Here is a 21,188-nt window from a genome sequence, read left to right as displayed (position 1 = left end):
AAAAGAATGAAAAGCTTTTAAGCTGTGCTTATTCTCCATAGCATTTTTGAATATAATCCACATTGAAATGGTTTTGCTCATTTTGGGTACCAGTTGTGCTCCTTTCCTTAGCCTCTCTTCACTGTCTGGGTTATGTTAATTAACAAAACTTTTTCAAAGGATTAGCTCAAAGTAGCAGCAAAATTGTACCATATGAGATGGAGTTTAACAGACAATTCTGAATTTTTTTGGAAAATAATTAATTTGGGCATTGTAAAATTACAGGGGGATAAAGAGGTGAGCTGAGATTTAATATCAGCTGCAGCTGAATGAACAATCCATTATTTCAATAAAAAGAATTTTTAGTGCACGGACTTAATGTCAGTTTGTGGCAGCAGGATTGATACTACATTGGCCTATTGGTTCAATAGCCTGTGAAGTAAAATAATTTACGTGATAGACTCAGCCATTAAAGTAAATCAATCAACCCCAACTATTACTCTAAAAAATATATACCCAAGTAAATGTGTACTGCTTAGATAATAATTGCTCCCTGCAAAATGATTTTTATGATACATATTATCACTCCTTTTCAAGAATGCTATCTATACTCTGTAGATTCAGAAGGTTTTACTTGATATGAAGTAGAGTTATAGAAGAGCTAGTCATTGGAAATATCCTTGGATCAGATGATCAAGAATTAACTAAGTTTAAATTAAATGACCAAAATCAGCTTGTCAACCATGATTTTTCATTTTAAAAGTACAGATTTGGGGAAATTAAGGGAATTAGTTAAAGTCAGCTGGAGTGAAGAGCTCAATGACTTAAATGTGGAGGAGGCTTGGAACTGCTTCAAAGCAACTACACAAAAGCTACCTGAAATTTGCATCCCAAGCAAGGAGGAAAAATGTAGAGAAAAACTGCCAACCCAGATGGATGAATAACCACCTCAAAAAAGGTAATTAGGCATAAGCAGAGAGCCTGTAGGGAATGGAAGAAAGGGTCTACCAGCAAAGAAAATTAAATCATCGAGGTTATAAAATGTAGGAGTAAAGTGAGAATTACTTAAAAGTCTATCTAAATTAGCATTTGCCAAGGAAATTAAGATAGATAATAAAAGAATAAGGAAGGATGAAGTTGGAATGAGATGCAGTGTGGATGGAAAGGAGGTTAAAGATAATCTAGATGTGGCCCAAAAACTAATGGATACTTTTGCTTCTGTTTTCAGTAAGCCAGTTGGTGGCTGCCAGGTTTGTGGAGGTGGCAGGTACAGGTGGGTGAAGACAGAGATGGAACCCAAAATTTAAATAGAATAGACTCTGCCCAGTGGAGACGTGATCTGCATTATTGTAGGTGAATTCTGCTTGGGGCAGCACAGCTGACCAGTCATTCTGGTGATCATTTGTAAAGTACTATAGATGTCATTCTAAAACCGGATTCATTCTCACAGATTGTCCATCAGTCTGTCAGTGATAGATGGAGAATGCATAGGTGCAGACTCCAAACAGCAGCAAAGGTTTGTGCCAGAACCACAATGCAAATTGCAGACCTCAGTCAAGTAGTCTGTCTGGGGAGCCCATGGAGATGGATAAAGTGTGTCACCAGCAGTCAAGATATCTCTTCAGTGATGGGCAGGTGTGCAAGGGGGGCTAAGTGGGGCATTTTGGTTAATTGATAGACCACGGTGAGGATGATGGTGTATCCATCAAACACAGGGAGCTGCTGCACTATAAAACCCATGGTGATGGCTGCCCAAGGTTTTGCTGAGGACTCGGCAGGTATTAGAGCTCCAAGGGGAACTCATGGATGGCCACTTGGTCCCACTGCATACCTCCATTGCTCACATCCTAGGCCATCAGAAGACGTGGCTAATCAGGTAAAGGATCTTGAGGTGGCTGAACTGGCTTGCTAGTGGGAAGTCCTGGCTGAGTCTCAAGACCTCACGTCGGGGGTACCCCAGTGGGATGTACAGGTGACCCTTGACAACAGAGTAAATCATGCCATATCTGATGTTGCCTTGCTTCCTACCTCATGCTCCTTGGGAGAGTGTTCTTACCCTGTTGCTGAGTGGATCAAAGACAGGAGGTATTGGGAAATACCCAGGAAATTGCAGGGCTTGAGGATGTGTGGTGGCTCTGTGCTTGAGGGGTGTTGGCTGTTAAGACACTCCCCTTTTCAGGACAAGGCATCAGCAGCCTTGTTCTGGGCTCCAGGGTGACTGATGATGGTGACATTAAAACAGGTGAAGAACAGAGCCCGGCAGAGATGTCTTTGGTTTAGCACCTTAGACTTAGACTTAGATGTACTGGCTAAGACGTCATGGGATACTTCATAAACTGGAAAGTGGCCGGGGCATTTGTGAAACCAAAAGGCATTGCCAAGTATTCATAATGGCCATATCAGATTTGAAAAAAGCTGTCTTAAATTCATCCCTACTCTGATCCGTACTAGGTTGGCAGCTCCACACGGGCTGAGCTCAGTGAATACGTCGGCTGACCACACATGATCCAACAACTCCAAGATGAGTGTGAGGGGCTACCAGCTTCTGATGATTATTTGATCGAGGGCCTCATAATCCATGATAAATGTTGGATACCATCTTTCCTTTTGATAAAAAGAAGAGGGGCCCTGGTAGGAGATGATGATGGCCAAATAAACCCCTTTCCAGATCCTTCTGGAGATAGGAACACAGGGTGGCCAGTTCTGGTTCTGACATTACATAGGTGTAGCATAGGGTATTTTGGCCTCAGGCTGTAGCTCAATCAGACAGTTATAGTCCTGATGTGATGGTAACAGGTCTGCATTTCTTCTCAAAGTTCCTGTACTTAGCAAAAAGAGCAGGAGTTGATTCTGGTGATAGTCGCACCCAGCCTTCAGCCAGAGTCCAGAGATTTCCTGGCAGTGGCCCAGTCTCTGGCCAGGATCCATTGGGCAATGTACATAGGCGGACTTGAAGGCAGAATTCAGAGCAGAAACTGAGTTTGCATTCCTACCGCAGACATCCTGGTGATAGATTGCCAGCCACGAGACACCAGTGATTATGGGGAAGTGTGGTGAATGGATTGCATGAAACCTTACAATTCCTCAGTGATTCTGGATAACAGCTTACAAAGGCACAGCCTCCTGTGTCATTGGATCCAAGGAGAGGAGCAAATCATCTACAGCAGTGGTTCTCAAAGCCGGTCTGCCGCTTGTTCAGGGAAAGCCCCTGGTGGGCCGGACCGGTTTGTTTACCTGCCGCGTCCACAGGTTCGGCCTATCGCAGCTCCCACTGGCCGCAGTTTGCCGCTCCAGGCCAATGGGGCTGCGGGAAGGGCGGCCAGCACGTCCCTTAACCCGCGCCCCTTCCTGCAGCCCCCATTGGCCTGGAGTGGTGAACCACGGTCAGTGGGCGCCACGATCGGCCGAACCTGCGGACGCGACAGGTAAACAAACCGCCAGGAGCTTTCCCTGAACAAGCAGCGGACCGGCTTTGAGAACCACTGATCTACAGTCTTTGAGGTCAGGGGTTTCGATTTGGCTGCTCTGGGATACCCAAGGCAAGTGTGACATTGGTGTCCATGAAGTTGTTCACTGCCCTGGTGTTCACGAGCATCCGTTGTGGGGGAAACTCATTGAGGCAAACCTGGGTTGTGGAAGTGAACCTGGACTTGAAGGTGTAACGAGGACTCGCCATGCCTTCAGCATGCTTCAATAAGGGGATGAATGGCTCATGGCCCATCCAGACTGGCTCCCTTTTCCATGTCTGGGCTCAGTCATTTCACAAATTTTGCTGGGCTGGGGCCCATGATGGGCAGCCAAAAAGTGCAAGACCATGTTCCCCACAATAGAAACAAAAACTGTGGTTGCAACAGCATTCTCTTTCCTAAGAGTGATATGGCAGTGGGCTACATTGGGTTGCATGGACACTGGGATGTGGACTGTTACCAAGGAATATTGGCAGGGATGTGGCACGAACCCCTTCCTTTTTTTGCATCGCTCAAGCAGTTTGCCACTGAGTACAGCGAGATCAGTAAAGGCATCCAAGCGGGTCAGGGTTCCCACATAAGCTAGTATGTCTTTGACTTCCTTGTATAATCCCCATTGAAACTGGTAGAACTGGGCCACCTTGTTTCACCTGGTGTCAGAAATGATTTGTCTTAGGTGGGTGACATAGGTGACCAACCCCTGCTCCTGTTGGAGTTTGTGCTCTGGTTGCTCTGGCTGAGCGAGTGCAGTATAGGTAATTGAAAATGACAAAAAAACAAACAAAAAAAACCACTGAAGGAAGATAGAATCATAGAGCCATAGAAGATTAGGGTTGGAAGAGACCTCAGGAGGTCATCTAGTCCAACCCCCTTCTCAAAGCAGGATCAACACCAACTAAATCATCCCAGCCAGGGCTTTGTCAAGCCGGGCCATAAAAACCTCTAAGGATGGAGAGTCCACCATCTCCCCAGGTAACCCATTCCAGTGCTTCACCACCCTCCTAGTGAAATAGTGTTTCCTAATATCCAACCTAGACCCGCCATTCCCACTGCAACTTGAGACCATTGTTCTGTCATCTGCCACCACTGAGAGCAGCCTATCTCCATCCTTTTTGGAACTCTCCTTCAGATAGTTGAAGGTTGCTATCAAATCCTCCCTCACTCTTCTCTTCTGCAGACTAAATAAGCCCAGTTCCCCCAGCCTCTGCTCATAAATCATGTGCCCCACGCTCCTAATAATTTTCATTGCCCTCCACTGGACTCTCTCCAATTTGTCCACATCCTTTCTGTAGTGGGGGGCCCAAAACTGGATGCAGTACTCCAGATGTCGCCTCACCAGTACCAAATAGAGGGAAATAATCACTTCTCTCGATCTCCTGGTAATGCTCCTACTAATGCAGTCCAATATTCCATTAGCCTTTTTGACAACAAGGGCACACTGTTGACTCGTATCCAGCTTCTCGTCCACTATAATCCCCAGGTCCTTTTCTGCAGAACTATCGCTTAGCCAGTTGGTCCCCAGCCTGTAGCTGTGCAAGGGATTCTTCTGTCCCAAGTGCAGGTCTCTGCACTTGTCCTTGTTGAACCTCATCAGATTTATTTTAGCCCAATCCTCCAATTTGTCTAGATATCTTTGGACCCTGTCCCTACCCTCCAGTGTATCTACCTCTCCCCACCCAGTTTAGTGTCATCTGTGAACCTGATGAGGGTGCAATCCATCCCATCATCCAGATCATTAATGAAGATGTTGAACAAAACCGGCCCCAGGACAGACCCTTTGGACACTCTGCTTGATACTGGCTGCCAACTGGGTGTCTCAGTTCATCAGTACTGGCTTCCTTGTTCTAACAGGGATGTGGTTCAGTCTAAAACTTCTTCTGTTAAGAGGCTAATTACAAATCCTACCTTAGCTTGATCAATGGGATAGGACATGGAGCAGTGGAGGAACTGCAAATAACATTGATTAAGAAACCCCCTGAATTGTTAGTCTCTGCTGAAGTGTACATGGGTGTGAACTGTCAGCCCCATACTTGGGGAGGTGGGTGTCTGTCATGGCACGCCACGTGTCAAGAGTACAATATTCTCACCTTAGAGCCAGGTAGTCTACTCCGTCAGAGACTGGTTCGTGGCAGCATACTGTGCCAGTTGAGTCCACTGTGCAGTGTTTTTGTCATGTGTCTGAGTAATCTGCATCTGCAGAGTCTGGTTCTCTGACAAGGGCTGCAACACTTGTGCTATCAATGTGGGGAATTCCTCCTGGGTTTGATCAACCCATTAAGGCATTTGTGGTGCCCTTTGAGACATGCCAGGAAGGGTCCTGGGGTGGGACTCAAGTGGCTTGAGGTCAGACTTACAGGCCAGTTCAATACCAGAGGTCAGAACCTGTGCCAGGGTTCTGGGTCCAGAATGAGGGTCAGAATCCAAATCAGAGCCAAAATCGATGCTGGGACTTTGGAAGCAGAGAAGCAGTATTGGTTATGGTAGCTTGCTGGGGATCCCTGTTGATACCTGGATACTTCCTTCTACACCCTGTAGACTTATACAGTGTCAACTGGAGCCTCCAGCATGGCTGCCAATCAGGTGTTGTGGACCGGACTTCTCATAGTGTACATGAATTGCAGGTCACAAGGAGTGGCTGGGTTACTGCTGTGGCCAACCGGCAGTTTGGAGGTGTCAGTTGCCTGGTCACTCTGCTGATCTGGGTTTGTGTCCTGCCGATCCTTACAACATGATATTTTTAGTCCAGTAGCAAGGATTGTTCATAAATCTATCTATCTGAGGGTAGTACAATCTGACTGGAAAATAGCTAATATCATATCTATAATTAGGACAGGGAACAAAAGTGATCTAGGCAATTGTAGACATGTAAGTCTGACCTCAGTAGTATGCAAGGCTTTAGAACAAACTGGGAAGGAAAGAATAATTAAATGTATGGAGGAAAAGGGGGTGTAATGCAACATGGGATTACCACGGGTAGATCATGCCCAATTAAACTGATTTCCTTCTTTGGGAAAATAACTGATTTTTTTAGATAAGGGAAATCTAGTGCACTTGGACTTCAGTAAAGCATTTGACACAATGCCTCATGAAGAAGTATTAGTTAAATTGGAGAAGATGGGGATCAGTACACGAACTGTAAGGCAAATGAGGAATTCTCTAAGGTAAAGAAGGCATCTGATTGTGCTGAAAGGTGAATTATCAGACCAGAGGTTGTTGCTAGTGGAGTTCATCAAGGATGTGTCTTGGGACTAACCTTATTGAATATTTCTATCAATGATCTTGGCACAAGGAGTAGGAGTACACTGATGAAATTTGATGATGAAATGAGTTGGGAGGCATTGTCAATACAGAGGAGGATTGGAACATCATACAGGATGACTTTGAAGACTGGAGTAATAGAAATAGGTTGAAGTTCAATAGTACGAAGTGAAGGTCAGACGCTCAGGGTCGAATAATAAGAATTTCTGCTACAAGCTGAGGGCCCATCCGTTAGAAGCGAGAGAGAAGGAAAGAGACCTGGGTTTGTGAGTCAGTCACAGATGACTATGAGCCACCAATGTAATGTAGCTGTGAAAAATCCTAGGATGCATCAGGGAAAGCATTTCTAATAGAGATAGAGAAGTATTAATGCCATTGTACACGGCACTGGTGAGACCTCATTTGGAATACTGTGTGCAATTCTGGTCACTCATATTCAAGAAAGATTAATTTAAACAGGTGCAGAGAACAAGTATAGGATGATCAGGGGAATGGAGGGCCTCTCTTAAGAGAGGAGACTGGGTGAGATTGGCTTGTTTAGTCTAGCATAAAGAAGGCTTACAGGGGATATGATTGCTTTCTATTAATGCATTAGGGATGTGTGATGGGATATTCAAACCCCCACTGGGTCTGAAGTTGTTAAAGGGCAATACTGAGCCAAGGTAGCCCTGCCCCTCCAGATCTGCCACACATGCTGCCTGGAGGAGCTCAGAAGCCCAGGCAAAGGATGGTGGACAGGCTGCAGGAGAGAGAAATCCTCCAGGAAGCCAGACAGAAGACTGGTCCTGACAGAGGACCACAGAGCTGGTAAGAGAGAGCTGGGCAAACTTACAAGTGCAATTGTATGAAAGAGTTACATGTGATGGTAGGTGGTGGAGATCATCAGCTGGAGGTTCACTTCCAGTTTCCATCTTATGTCCCTAAAAGCTCACGCTTTGGGGGTTTCACTTGCAGGGGTCAGGAAGGGATTTTTCCGTGCCCCGCTCCAGTGTATTCTGGGTTGTTTTGTTTTAATCTCCTTCTCTGATGGCCTGGTTTGAGATGAGACTGGATGGAGAAGGCCAGGGCTCTGAAGTGACACTGAGCATTCTTTCTTTCTTTCTCTCACATGCTTGGCTCACTGGTTCTTGCTCACATGCTGAGGTTCTAACCGGTTGCCATATGTGAGGCCAGGAAGGAATTTTTTCTCAGATAAGATTGGCACTGATCTTGAGAGGGTTTTTTTGCCTTCTTCTGCAGCACATGGGTGCAGGTCACTTGCCAGGATAGCTGGGTATATCTCACTCAATCATTTCCCTGCCAGTGCAGGAAACTTTGGCACTAGTGCACCTCAGTACCTCCTGTTCTCTTCTTATGACACATAATAGTTTAGTCTCCTGTGGGCTGTAATACTTTGGTCTGATTTAAGTTGCGGGGTTTAGTGTGTGGGTGTTGAGTGGTATTGGTGGCCTGTGATATAAAGGAGGTTAGATTGGTGGTCCCTTCTGGCCTGACACGCTATGACTTTAAAGTAATTATAATCTATTGGATTCATTACCTCCCAGGTCAGGACTGTGAATGGCTGGCATCAGTGAGGACAGACACAAAAAGTAGATTTTTGACCAAATGGTCACAACTTTATTGTAACAACAAACACCTGAAGACTTCCTCACTTGGCATCAGAGAAGATGCGGGGAGGCAACAACCAGCTAAACTCATCATCATGTTTATATGAACAGCAAGAATATCTAGAGTTAATGCTAACAGAGGATTGGAAGTAAATCTTCTGATACCCAAATCTTGAGCATCTTAACTGTTCAAAGTCTAAACAGTCTAGGTAAACCCAGAGCCCCTTGCAAGCTTCTATACAAGTTACCCCTGAGCTTCATAGCTTGATCTCAGGTATTTCTTTAGATCCAACTCCAGTTCAGGGTGAGAGTTGATTCCTAATTCACAAGTAATTCATTAACTCACTTTCACAGCCACTCTGGAGACCCAAGCCACCCCCACATTCTGCAGCCAACACACACCTCCACAATGCTACTAGCCTTGAGTTTAGCTGCTGTATTCCATCAACAAATCTGGCAACCTCCTCTCAATCCATGATAGTATGCTTATATTGAAAATTAGAGCTGGAAGGGAAAAAATTGGGTGGGGGAGGGAATAGTACCTACTATATCTGAGAGGTGTACATCATTGGGATACATAGTCCAGAGCAGACATCAGTATTGTCTTTGTCTGATCCTCCCCTGCAACATGTATGGAGGTGCTCATTGTCCACATAATGTCCTTCTGTGCCCAACCCACCACCATTGCAAGTGCTTCTCCAAATTCATCCCTCAGGCAGTTTAGCACTTCCAGTTCGGGTGTGATTCCCAGTTCAAGGAGACAAACCTGCAGCAGCTCTAATCAAGCTAACATGCTCAATATACAGTGGCAGTTGGATGGGTTACCCACCCTGAGTATGTATCTAGGGTCCCGCATGAGTATATACTCAAGGCTGCTAGCCTGTCTCACGCTACATTCTATTTTTAGCATGAAAACTTGATGAAAGCTAGCACCGGTATGTCTCCCTGTGCTGGGACTCCTGCCCCCTAGCTTGAAATATAGACATACCGCTAGATCATGCTAACATGGCTGCCAGGAATAGCCAATAAATGTCAGCCAAATCTCCTTTTGGCCACATGAGCAATTCAGGCCTCTTTTTTCATGACCAAATGGCAGGCACCCGGATGGGTGATAACATGTAGGTGTGGAGCTTGGGTTCTTTTGCTGAAGCTGCTCCTTGTTCTTCATCATCATCATCATATTGATATTAATATTGACATTAATATTGATATTTATTTCTGTTATGTTAGTGCCTAGGAGCCTCAGTCATAGACCAGGGCATTATTGTGCTAGGAACTATACAAACACAGAACAGAAAGAGCCCATGAGCCCCAAAAGGTTTATAGTCATAAATCAAGAGCATTAACTTATACCCAACAGCTGAACCATAACAGTCATACCTGGTTTTAAGAGCCCCCCAACTGCAATCATTGCCAGTGTAACAAGTCACTGTCTACTTTTGAGCTGATGCACAATGTTGTGTCTCAGAATCCACGCCAAGAGAGAGGGGCTCATCAGTCCTGTCCCATTGTGACTACATAACAAACCATAAGTGTTTAGATATGAACAAGTGCCTTTTCTTCACTTCAGCAGGAGAGTGGAGGGCCATGACTCTGACTGTCATGACTTTTGTTAGTTTGTCAGACAATTAAAACTATATATTTAATATAACTTTTTGTTTTTAATTCTGTACATGACATTCAGTTAATTTTCCGTTGTTCAACCACCTTCAGCATAGTCAAAGTCTACCAAATAATAAAATAGAAAAATATCACACACAAAAACTTTAGCAGGGTGGGAAGTAGGTAAGTCAGACATCTGCACTGTGGTATCTCTGGGGAAAAATAACAATGTATTTTAGCAATTAGTTGTTTGAGTAAACATTTACAAAGGCCTAAAATGTGATGTCCTTTGACTGATGAGTTAGAACCTTGCAGATCTATTTATATGCAAAAAATGTACAATGCCTCATTACAGTTTCAGATGGAAAAGACAGCCATCTGGTCCAATGTGCTTTCCTCCCTTCTCCTTCATAAAAATTGAAAATAACTACAAAGCTATTTATATTTGCAAATAAAACAATAAAACAAAAACAAAACCCCACAACTCTTTAGTTACATAGTATGTGCTATTACATTATAGGTGGCACAGCCATAGGAAGCTAGGGACTCTTAACTCCTTAAAAGTTCAGTTCCCTACTTGAAATTTCTTTTTCTTCAGGGAAAATTCTATTGAATTATTCTGAGTTCCAGGGGCGGGAAATCACTCCCTGCTGTTAATTCAGGAAACTCAGGTAGACTGTTGTAAATTTAAGCCAGTGGAATGACTGCACACACAAAACATTTGTCTAAATTACCAAGGTCTCTTCCTTGAGAAAACTCCTCCAGTGTGGGGTCTAGCCTGGGCCCCTGGATTTGGACTGTACAATGTCTCAAAAACAGCCATTCCTATAGCCCTTCCTTTGAGTGCCATACAAAAGAGGAGGAAGAAGCAGAGATGGAGTTAACTCCATGTTTACCAGGGAGTAGGCCCTGAAGCCTGTCAGAGTATGTATGCATGGCTGTTTGTGCCTGTGTTATGTATAGTCTAATTTCCAGTTTAGCGGAGAGAGTCTGAATGGTTAGGAATACAAGACTAGCCAAGGAACAAAAACTATACGAACACTTCAATGTTTTACAAAAAGTGCTCTAATTTGGGCTTTCTAAATTCTTCAGAACACATGGGGACTTTTGCTACTGCCACTGAAGTTAATGACTAAACTTTCATTGACATAAACAGGGCAGGATTGAGCCCAGTTCCCACATAAAAAGCCACATTTTCTCAGTAAAAAATATCCCTTGGGGCTTGGTCATCTGACAAGTAATTTTAACTTTAATCTGCAAAGTTAAACACTTTCCTCGCTCTCAGGCCTAGCATGCAAAACGACTGGGGAAATGATTGTATTGTAAATTATATCAACTACTTTTTTTTTTTATTCCCACAGGCCCAACAGCTCACAGACCTGGAGCAAAAGTTAGCAATTGCAAAAGACAAGCTGGAAAAAGCTGCCCTTGACAAAGTAAGAATTTATCTGGGTGCTATAAACGTGTTTAGCTCTATTCGCTATGGACACTTCAGTGTAACTTGACAAAGAAATACAAATTAAGGCATCAGTTCTGCAAAGACTTACACATGCACTTAATGTACTCTGAACAGTCCCGCTGAAGTGAATGGAACAAATCAGTGCATAAAATTAAACTCAAATGTAGGGTTTTCAAGATTGGGATCAATAAGATTAAAAGTAAACTGAGAAACTTGTATCAAGCCGAATTCTAAGGTTACCTTGCAACAAAGAGATGTTGATACTTGATCAACTTTTGGGCTACATTTTAGCGTTTAGCCACAGTCCGAAGCATGATGTAGTGCGGATGTATATAACCCCATGGGAATTATTGAGCCAAGTCCATTCCTCACCTCCTGGAAGTGTAGAGGAAATGTACAAACTAAGCTATCCCTTGAGATTGCATGGCATTCTTCCCTCAGGGCACCCAGGTAGCTGTGCAGGCCAGTTATTGGTTGTGAAGTGTTGCACAATGGATTTGCGTCCCTCAGATGCTTTTGGGGTGTGTGGAGGAACAGTCATTGATCTCCTACTGCTTTCCTATTGGATGATTTTTATTTACTTACTCTGGCAAGCCTACACAATCACTGCACTGAGTTACAGATTTTTCCCCACCGTAAGGAAACAGGAAAACTATTCTGTTTTTTCCTATTTTTTCTTTCCTTTTAATCTTCTGTCCATCTCTTGTTTCTGTGATTATCCTCTTTCTGATATGAATAGTGCTTTTGCGTCACACCCTTGGGTAGTTTTCATACTGGTGTTTTTTCTCTTGAATAAAACCCAAGTTGTGCTTTCCTGGGTACCAGACAGGTCCGTTTATGGGATTTATCTCTAGATTCTAATTCGGTGGAAGCAAGGTGGGACTGATAATTCAGTTCTATTCTTCTCTAATAGATTACACATCATAGTTATCAGGATATAAAAAAATGGGGAAAAAATCTCAGGACGTTTGTTATTGGTTATTTGGCTTAGCAGTGCTAAAGGCATGCTGAATTGCACTAGATATAAGCAGCTAAATTACTTTAGATGCACCTGTAATGTAATGTGGCCCGTTCTTTCTCTCTCTGTTTTACATGTTACTGTATGTTTGGAACTATCGATATAATGTACTTATCTGGCCCCCATTATCATAGTATCTGAGCACCTCATAATCTTTAGTGTATTTATCCTCACAACACTCCTTTGAGGAAGGGAAGTGCTATTAACCCTATTTTACATGGAGGGAACTGAGGCACAGAGAGGCTAAGTGACTTGCCCGAGTCACACAAGGAAGCCTTTGGGAGAGCAGCGAACTGAACCAAGGTCTCCCAAATCCCAGGCTAGAGCCCTACCCATTGGGAAATCCTTCCTCTCTTTGCTTACAGCACATCAGTTGGACAGTTTCATTAGTTTATAAGAGAGTGGTCTGCATCCTTTCAATAAGACTGTCATACCATAACTCTTTTGGAGTATTGTGCCACTCATTCAGGATACTCAGTATTTCTATCCAAATGGGATATTTAACTTTCTTTCTTTCTTTATTAAAAAAATATCACTCAGGATCCAAGAATTGTGAATGGTAAAATGAGCTGCTGTTCTCTCAATATGTAGGAGGCACTCCCTATAATTATACCGTAACTCCCGGTATAATTATAGGAAGTGCCTCCTAAATATTTTGAGAACAGCAGCTCATTTTACTGTTCACAATTCTTGGATCCTGAGTGTTTTTTGTTTTCATCTGGACCATGGTAATTTTAAAATTTCCCAATCCAAACCAAATTATGGATATATTATTAACTATGTGACAGCATAATTGCATCTGAGAGAGAGGATCTTTCTGTCACAATAAATACACTTCTGCAGAAATACTGAGTATCCTGAACGAGTGACACAAAACTACATACCCACATATATGTGTGTGTGTTTATAAAACATACAAATGAACGTCTCTTTCTCTCCAGCAATCCTAAAAACAAAGGCTGTTACAACCCTGATGTTTGGTAGATTACACCTTAGTTCCTTTTAATATAAGTGGTCTAAAAAATTCTCTAGAATAAGATATCCTGGTAAAGTTGTATGAGAATAGAGGAGAGTTTACTATGACTTTCCCAGTCTGTTTAATGTGCTGTGTACATACTGTAACCCACCCGGCAGTTATGTAAAGGGTGAATTAAATTGCTTTAATTTCCTGCTTTAATAAGAAAAAGATTCCTACAGCTGTTGCCAAGTGTTTGATTCAGAGCAGAAAGAAAACAAGCTACACTGTTCACTATAGCCTATCTTTAAGAGCTGATGACTTCTCATTTTCCCAGGAGTCACAGCTGAAAGCTCTGAAGGAGACTGTACAACTTTGCCTGTCTTCCGTTCTGCACAATCAACCGCCCGCTACGAATATAATCTCTTCAAAACCAACTGAGAAGCTGACATCGCAAGTTACAAATGGCTCAAAATTTCCATTTCAAGTGACAAACACCAAGGTATAATTTCCCCCTATTTATTTTTTTAAAAAACAGTTTTGATCGTTTGTCCTGTAAGACCATCGAAGTGGAACTAACAAGGATTTTAAATTCATTGAAAGATTAGGATGAATTTGAAGATAATTCTAAGCCTATTTCTGATGTCACTAATGTTACTTTTAAAAAGTTGGAAAACAGCTACTTTTCTTGCTGGTGAACAAAATTCTGTCTCTGCTGTTAAATGGAGGAAGGTGGGTTTGTGAATACAATAATTGATTACATTAATTCATATTGGTTTTATAATTAATTGCCAGGCACTGAAAATTGTGTTTGATGATGTACAGGACTAAATGGCAAGAAAATTTGTGCCCACCATGTCTTCCATATATATGATAGACTTAGAAACACAAGATTCAGTGGGAGGCCCAAAGGAAGGGAATCTCTCTTTGTTTTTCTCGGTTTGCTGATTGATTACATTTGAGGGCCATGCAGAAGAGGTGGCTCTTTACGAGTGATCCCAAGGAAAGCACGCTGGGTTTCGGAGAATGTGCGAGGCATATGGGTGCTGCATGGAAGAAAAAATGAGACAATATGATCTAGTGGACTTGAGCTTGGATCTAGAGCTGGGAAAACATGGGTTCGAACCCTGTCTTTGATATTGATTCTCTTCCAGTGCCTGTGTTTTCTGCAGGGTTCAATCTCATATGTCTACTCTCAGGCAACTTATGAGCACACCTATCAGATCAGGTCAGCAGGAAAGATAAGTGGGGAAATATCTAATTTGAGGGTCTTGTCAGGGTGTAGGTCTGAATTGGCACTTGGCTCCAAGATTTAGGCAGCTGCTTACATGCCCAATAGGCACCTAGCAGACTTTGTTGGTGAAAACTTAGGTGCCTAGGGAATTTAGGTATTTACAGAGTTAGGCAGCAGCTATGTGTGTGTATGGGGAGGTGAATATCTAAATTTTAGATTTAGTAGTTAGGCACCTAAATCCCTTTGTGGATCTAGCCCCTAATCTCTGCAGAGTGTAAGGATTTTACTATGATCAATAATAACAGTGAACAACAATTATCTTAATTTATATTTATAGAGTCATATTTTGCCCTCATATTGAATTGTGCAAATCTAGGAAAAACTATTGGTTTCAATAGAGTTATTTGAGATTTACAAAGAAATAACTGAGAATACATAGAGTGTATTCATTCCAAAGGATCATAACATACTTTCCTAAACTGTATATAGGAATCACTTCACCCACTGTAAAATGCAGCCATCTGTAAAGTGGGATATGGCAGCTGTATACGTGCATAATCAGTTCAGAATTTTAAACAAGGATTTGGTGAATCTTTGTGTCCAATTAAAGCTGCAGAGTAATTTCAGTAGGCTGAATATAATTATCCAATTAGGAATTTGATGAGGACATGGAGTCTCTAATAATTATTCATGCATAAAGTGCTATGGAGTTTTTAATGAGCATGCATGGTCACAACCTTCTCATGCAAAAGAACAGTTCAATATCTTCATTAATGATCTGGAGGATGGCGTGGACTGCACCCTCAGCAAGTTTGCAGATGCCACTAAACTGGGAGGAGTGGTAGATATGCTGGAGGGTAGTGATAGGATACAGAGGATCTAGACAAATTAGAGGATTGGGCCAAAAGAAATCTGATGAGGTTCAGCAAGACAAGTGCAGAGTCCTGCACTTAGGATGGAAGAATCCAGTGCACCGCTACAGACTAGGGACTGAATGGGTAGGCAGCAGTTCTGCAGAAAAGCACCTAGGGGTTACAGTGAATGAGAAGCTGGACATGATTTAGCAGTGTGCCCTTGTGGCCAAGAAGGCTAACAGCATTTTGGGCTGTATAAATAGGGGCATTGCCAGCAGATCGAGGGACGTGATCATTCCCCTCTATTCAACATTGGTGAAGCCTCATCTGGAGTTCTGTGTCCAGTTTTGGGCCCCACACTGCAAGAAGGATGTGGAAAAATTGGAAAGCGTCCAGCAGAGGGCAACAAAAATTATTAGGGGTCTGGAGCACATAACTTATGAGGAGAGGCTGAGGGAGCTGGGATTGTTTAGCCTGCAGAAGAGAAGAATGAGGGGGGATTTGATAGCTGCTTTCAACTACCTGAAAGAGGGTTCCAAAGAGGATGGATCTAGACTGTTCTCAGTGTTGGCAGATGACCGAATGAGGAGTAATGGCCTCAAATTGCAGTGGGGGAGGTTTAGGTTGGATGTTAGGAAAAACTTTTTCACTAGGAGGGTGGTGAAGCACTGGAATGGGTTACCTAAGAAGGTGGTGGAATCTCCTTCCTTAGAGGTTTTTAAGGTCAGGCTTGACAAAGCTCTGGCTGGGATGATTTAGTTGGGGATTGGTCCTGCTTTGAGCAGGGGATTGGACTAGATGACCTCCTGAGGTCTCTTCCAACCCTGATATTTTATGAACAGTATCTCCGGGAACAAACACTATGCCTTTTAATAACACCATAGGGGATTACTGTTTCAGTGCTACTTTAGAAGAAAGAGAACCCCTTACTCTGCTTCCTGCAGTATCCTGAGATTTTCTTGGCGGTCATAAAGACCAAGCCCCACCGTGTTTAGTTTGTGAGAACTTAGGAGAACCCCTTCCTGAAATCCTATGTCTGCAGGATTCTTTCTTTTTATTATACCAGTAAAAGTTTTATATATCTGCTTTGCTTCACCAATTGCTGTTCTGCCATCATGCAAGAACAATAATGCTTAGTAATAAGGTCAAAAGACCACCATTCATCTGGCTAATTTACGTGTAGTGTCATAGACTTCAGACTGATACTGTCCAGCTCTCATTGGCTTTACAGACGTGACTGCAGTGCAGATTTTGAGGGGAGTGGAAATAAAAGCAGTGTAAAATGGAGTGAAGGTTTTTTTTTAAGTTCTGGGTTCTGAAAAAAAACTAATGTATATCTGATTTTCTCTGTATTGTTGCAAATGTCCTATTTGTTGCATATTGCTATTTATAAAACTTTGTTATGTCAGTATTTCCATGGTAATACTGTCTACAAACATGAACAGGTAGGCTTCTGTACATCTGTCCACAGGAGTATGTTTGAATACGAAAAGCAATATTGCCTCTTCCTTAGTCTTTGTTCACATTTCTCTGCATTTGGCACATGCTGGGAAAATGTCTGGGAAAATAATGGTTCTCAGTCCTGTTGTTCTACCCATTGACAAGCCATTATTATAAATCTGTGCATTATCTATGATTATAAAATCACTGAAATCTGCTACTGTGAAATAGGCTGTCAAAGAATCATAGCCTGGGCCAGAATTATACTCTCTGTACCTGAATTATATTATGGAAGACTTTTCATAATTCCATCTATTGCTATGTATGTAGTCCTTGACTTTGTCTTCCTATTACAAGCTAACTAGCCCAAGATATACATGTGTACGTTTTTCCTTTCCTTCACACTCTCATGCACATTTTCATACTGTAGACTAATTGTGTGTGTGTGTGTGTGTGTAAATTTTTTAATATAAAGATAGGGACCTTCAGTGGAAAAATGTTCATGAATCCTGTCACTTTTGATAAGTGTCAGCTTAACCTTCAGGGGAAAATGTGACACTTTGCCTGGTAAATACCTTAACTTCAAAGGATTACTCATCCAGCTTTAAAAATTGCTTTTTAAAAATGTCAAATGTATATACCACGTACAAATTAAAATTTATATTGTGTGGTCTGTACCACACAGGGACAATAGTCACTAGAATTGGTGTTAGTTCCTGTTAGAGAGCATGAATGAGTAGATTGTACACTTGTATCCATGGCTGACTGTTACAATATTATAGGGTGGTTTTGGCACCTCACCTCCTAGTGTTTTGAGAATCAACTTATCACAGGCAAAAAGGTGGGGAAGGAGGAGGATGTGGCAAGAAGATTGCTTTTGTTGCCACTAGCCAACAGGAAGAATTGAATATCTTAATTTTTATCCACAGATTTGGTCTGTGTGGAGGTTGTTGATATGAGAAAATTTATCTCGATAAAAATTACAAACCATGGTGTTGGCTAGCTCAGGAGCTTGGAGTATTGGTCAGTAAAGAAATTCTCACATTTCGGTCATGGAAATTATTCAAATCCAGTGATTGAAAACATTACAATATGAATTCCATTTGGTGTCATATGTTAAATGAGTTGGTGATCTTGAATCCAATTTTTAATGGACAAGACAGAGTTCAAATACCAGAAATTACCCTACCAGTAATTCACATCCTTACTGTCAGTCTAAGAGAGGATAAAAATTAAATAGTCATGGATGGACTTTTCTTCCCAATTACTGAACTGGACACTCAATCAGAGTTGGAGATATGTAGGCAGGACAGCGTGCAGAAGCTTGCACTGCCATTTCTGCCTCTTACTTCTTCCTGGGATAACAAGAGGGCAGGAATATCAATCCAGAATTTCTATTGCCAGGGCTGCTATTGCCATATTTCCTCCAGCTCTAAAATTCATATACTTTTAAAAAAAGCAACAAAAAAGAGATACAATTGGGAGAAAAAGAAGAAACACTGGTTGATTAAATTTATTTTTCTTCATAAAGGACAACTGGAAGAAAACACATTGTCTCAGCTAAATCAATATATTTTCTGATCAAAGAGGCTTCGACTGTAAATAACACTTCCACTACTAATGTATGTAAGTGGTCAGAGCATCTACCACTACAAATAAACAACCTAAGAAACAGTCTGTAGGTGCAAGAGAGCCTCATCTAGAGATCCTGTCACTAAGCCTGAGCTGTGAGAGTTCTCAAATTCTGAAACAGAGCTCTGCTTTCCTATAGCAATTCTTAGCTGATGTTTGGTCTCTAAGGGACTATAGCTAGCTGTCATAAGTCATGGTGTCCCCTACAACATCCAAGACAAGCTTAAAGCAAAAAGCAAAGAAAGTCTGTACCTCCAGGGCCAGAGTCATGGAGGAGACATCTGCAAGATGTACCCCAAAATTGATATTTCAAGGAGTAAGATATGTATCAGTTGACTAGCTGATGCTATGGTGTCTTTTCCCAAATGTACTGCCTGGCAAAGAAAGTCCTTAAGCCCTGGTGGCTGTCCTGTGATCTGAGGACTTGCAGCAATTTAGGGATTTGAAATCCCTGAGAGTTTCATGCCCTTCCAACCCTTCCAACGCTACAGGACAACTTGGAGGAAACGCCACACAGGGATACTAAGTACAAAGCCTCAGTTTAGAAAAACCCAGATTTGGCTAGCATGTGGCTCATTTTTCTCTAGTAATATACAGTATTACCAACACGGGTACTATTATCACAAGCATTACAATTTTGCCAGGAATTTTGCTTCAACTGCTGCAGTTTCCCCTTTCGGCCACTAGAGAAGCTCTAGTTTCTGCCTCGGATGGGAAGGCATAGGCTTGGGGGAGCGGAGGCAATGGGCACCTGCCAGGGAACAGGGGGACCCTGAGTAACGATGAGAAAGAGCTGGGGACCACGTGCACAGAGCAGATGGGGCCTGCATTTATTGTGTGCATATCTGTTATGCATTTAAAGTTGAATTTTCTACCTGTAATTGTCACAGGCTCATTGAGTGTGGGCAGGGAGATTAATAAACTAGAAGACTGACCAAAAAACATAGTTTGGCTAAAAATCATATCTATTTTTAAGAGTAATCTCTTGATTTTGGAGGTTCTGATTCCTGAAGTTTGAACTCTTGCAGTTGGCAACACCACATCTATTGCATCTCGAAGGCAGCATAAGCAGTTTTTTAGGCTCCGGCTTGTCCTTTTTTTCAAGGAGATTAGGTGGGACCATGTCTGTGTCAGTAAAAACACCAAGGAGAATGTGACTGTTGAGTCATATTTTGTAATAATTTTGAAGATTTTCCCAACACAACAGTTATTTCCAGTATCCTGCTACAGTTATTTAAGCAAATACAGTAATGTATCATTTCAACTATATCCCCTTGTGGAAGGTCAAGAAAAAATCCAAAATCAGAACAAATGATTTTTAAAATTATTTGTGTTTGCTAAAATTGGGACTAAGGCCGCTCACATCATTTATCATAATATCCCAATTTAAATGCAGGTTTTGACCTTTTTTGCACAAGGCAGTCGCACGTTCTTCTATGAAGAACAATAAAACAATACAAATTTAATTATGGGATTATTTTTATCCTAATAAGAGAGAGTAGTGATATAATGAAAACTTTTCTAATGTGTATAATTTTTTTTTTCTCAGGATGACCTCTGTTACCATAACATGTTGGAAAACCTCATTTTTGAAAATTACTTTTCTTAGCAACAGCTTGAAATGTATTGCCTATGACATTATGGCATTGAGCACCAACACATTTCTTGTTTGTAATAATCCCGATACTTAGACTGAATGATGTGTGTCATTCAGCAAGTAGCATTCTTTTGAAATGAAACAGATTTCAACAACAAGGGACATACCACGCTACTTTTAGTTCATTTGCTTTTAACAAAGGGCTTTTGAAATGAATCTGACAGTTTGGTACACAAAATGTGACTTTGTCTTTATCCCAGATGGACACCATGAACCACCCATTTCTTCTCCGGACTGTGTCCATGACTGAATTCTTTCCCAGTTTTTCCTTCTGCCTAGCTGACTGCTTCTTCATTATTGCTGTCTGTGAATCATCCACCCCAACTCTGTTGGTATTTCCCTTGGCCAAGTCCTCTTTTTTTCTCTGTATTCACCCCCAGGATGACCTCATCCATGCTTTTTCTCTCTCATCCCACCTGCTGATTGCTGCAGACCTCCTTTTCCCCAAAACTTACATCTCCCTCTGGATCTCCTGTTCCTCCTTCAAACTTAACAAAGCTAAATCTGAATATATAATTTTTCTTCCTCTACAGTTGCCCTGTCCGTCTAGTGTGTCTGACTCTCGCCATTTCCCTTTTTAATTTATCCAGCATGTTGAAATTATATTATTATTGTTATTTAAATATTTTTATTATGGTGGCACCTAGAGGCCCCAGTCAGTGATCAGGGCCCCCACTGGTCTAGGAACTGTGTAAATACATAATGAAGACAGTCCCTGCCCAAAGGAACTTACAATCTAATCAACTTTCTTTCACCATATCCAACACCTCTTCCTCACCCACTCCCACCACAGCCAGAATCACTTCTTTGTAATGGCTCCCTGCGTCTCTGTGTATCAAATTTGAACTCACCACCTTCACTTTCAAGGTACTGCACAGCTCTGTTTTCCATTTGCTTTCACACTTTGTCCTTTGTCCTGATCTCTCAGTCATGTGTTCACCATTTCTTTTAGTAAATGGTTAAATCCAGAGGTAGTGTCTTCTTATTCTACAAAACACCAGGCAAACTAATGGCACTATATAAATA

The 21,188-nt window shown here is 42.0% G+C and overlaps 1 protein-coding gene across 1 annotated transcript in view; it reads left to right on the top strand.

Moving 5' to 3' along the window:
* Nucleotides 1-21,188, top strand: part of LUZP2 (leucine zipper protein 2) — a 330,898-nt gene that overhangs the window by 241,815 nt on the left and 67,895 nt on the right. Inside the window, exons 8-9 of the mRNA XM_077820267.1 lie at nucleotides 11,275-11,349; nucleotides 13,683-13,847. Coding sequence (XP_077676393.1) covers nucleotides 11,275-11,349; nucleotides 13,683-13,847 — 240 coding nt within the window. The remainder of the gene's footprint in view (nucleotides 1-11,274; nucleotides 11,350-13,682; nucleotides 13,848-21,188) is intronic.

This window comes from Eretmochelys imbricata, chromosome 6 (genome assembly GCF_965152235.1).
Source record: "Eretmochelys imbricata isolate rEreImb1 chromosome 6, rEreImb1.hap1, whole genome shotgun sequence".
NCBI lineage: Eukaryota > Metazoa > Chordata > Testudines > Cheloniidae > Eretmochelys > Eretmochelys imbricata.
This window is presented reverse-complemented; position numbering and strand designations above follow the sequence as displayed.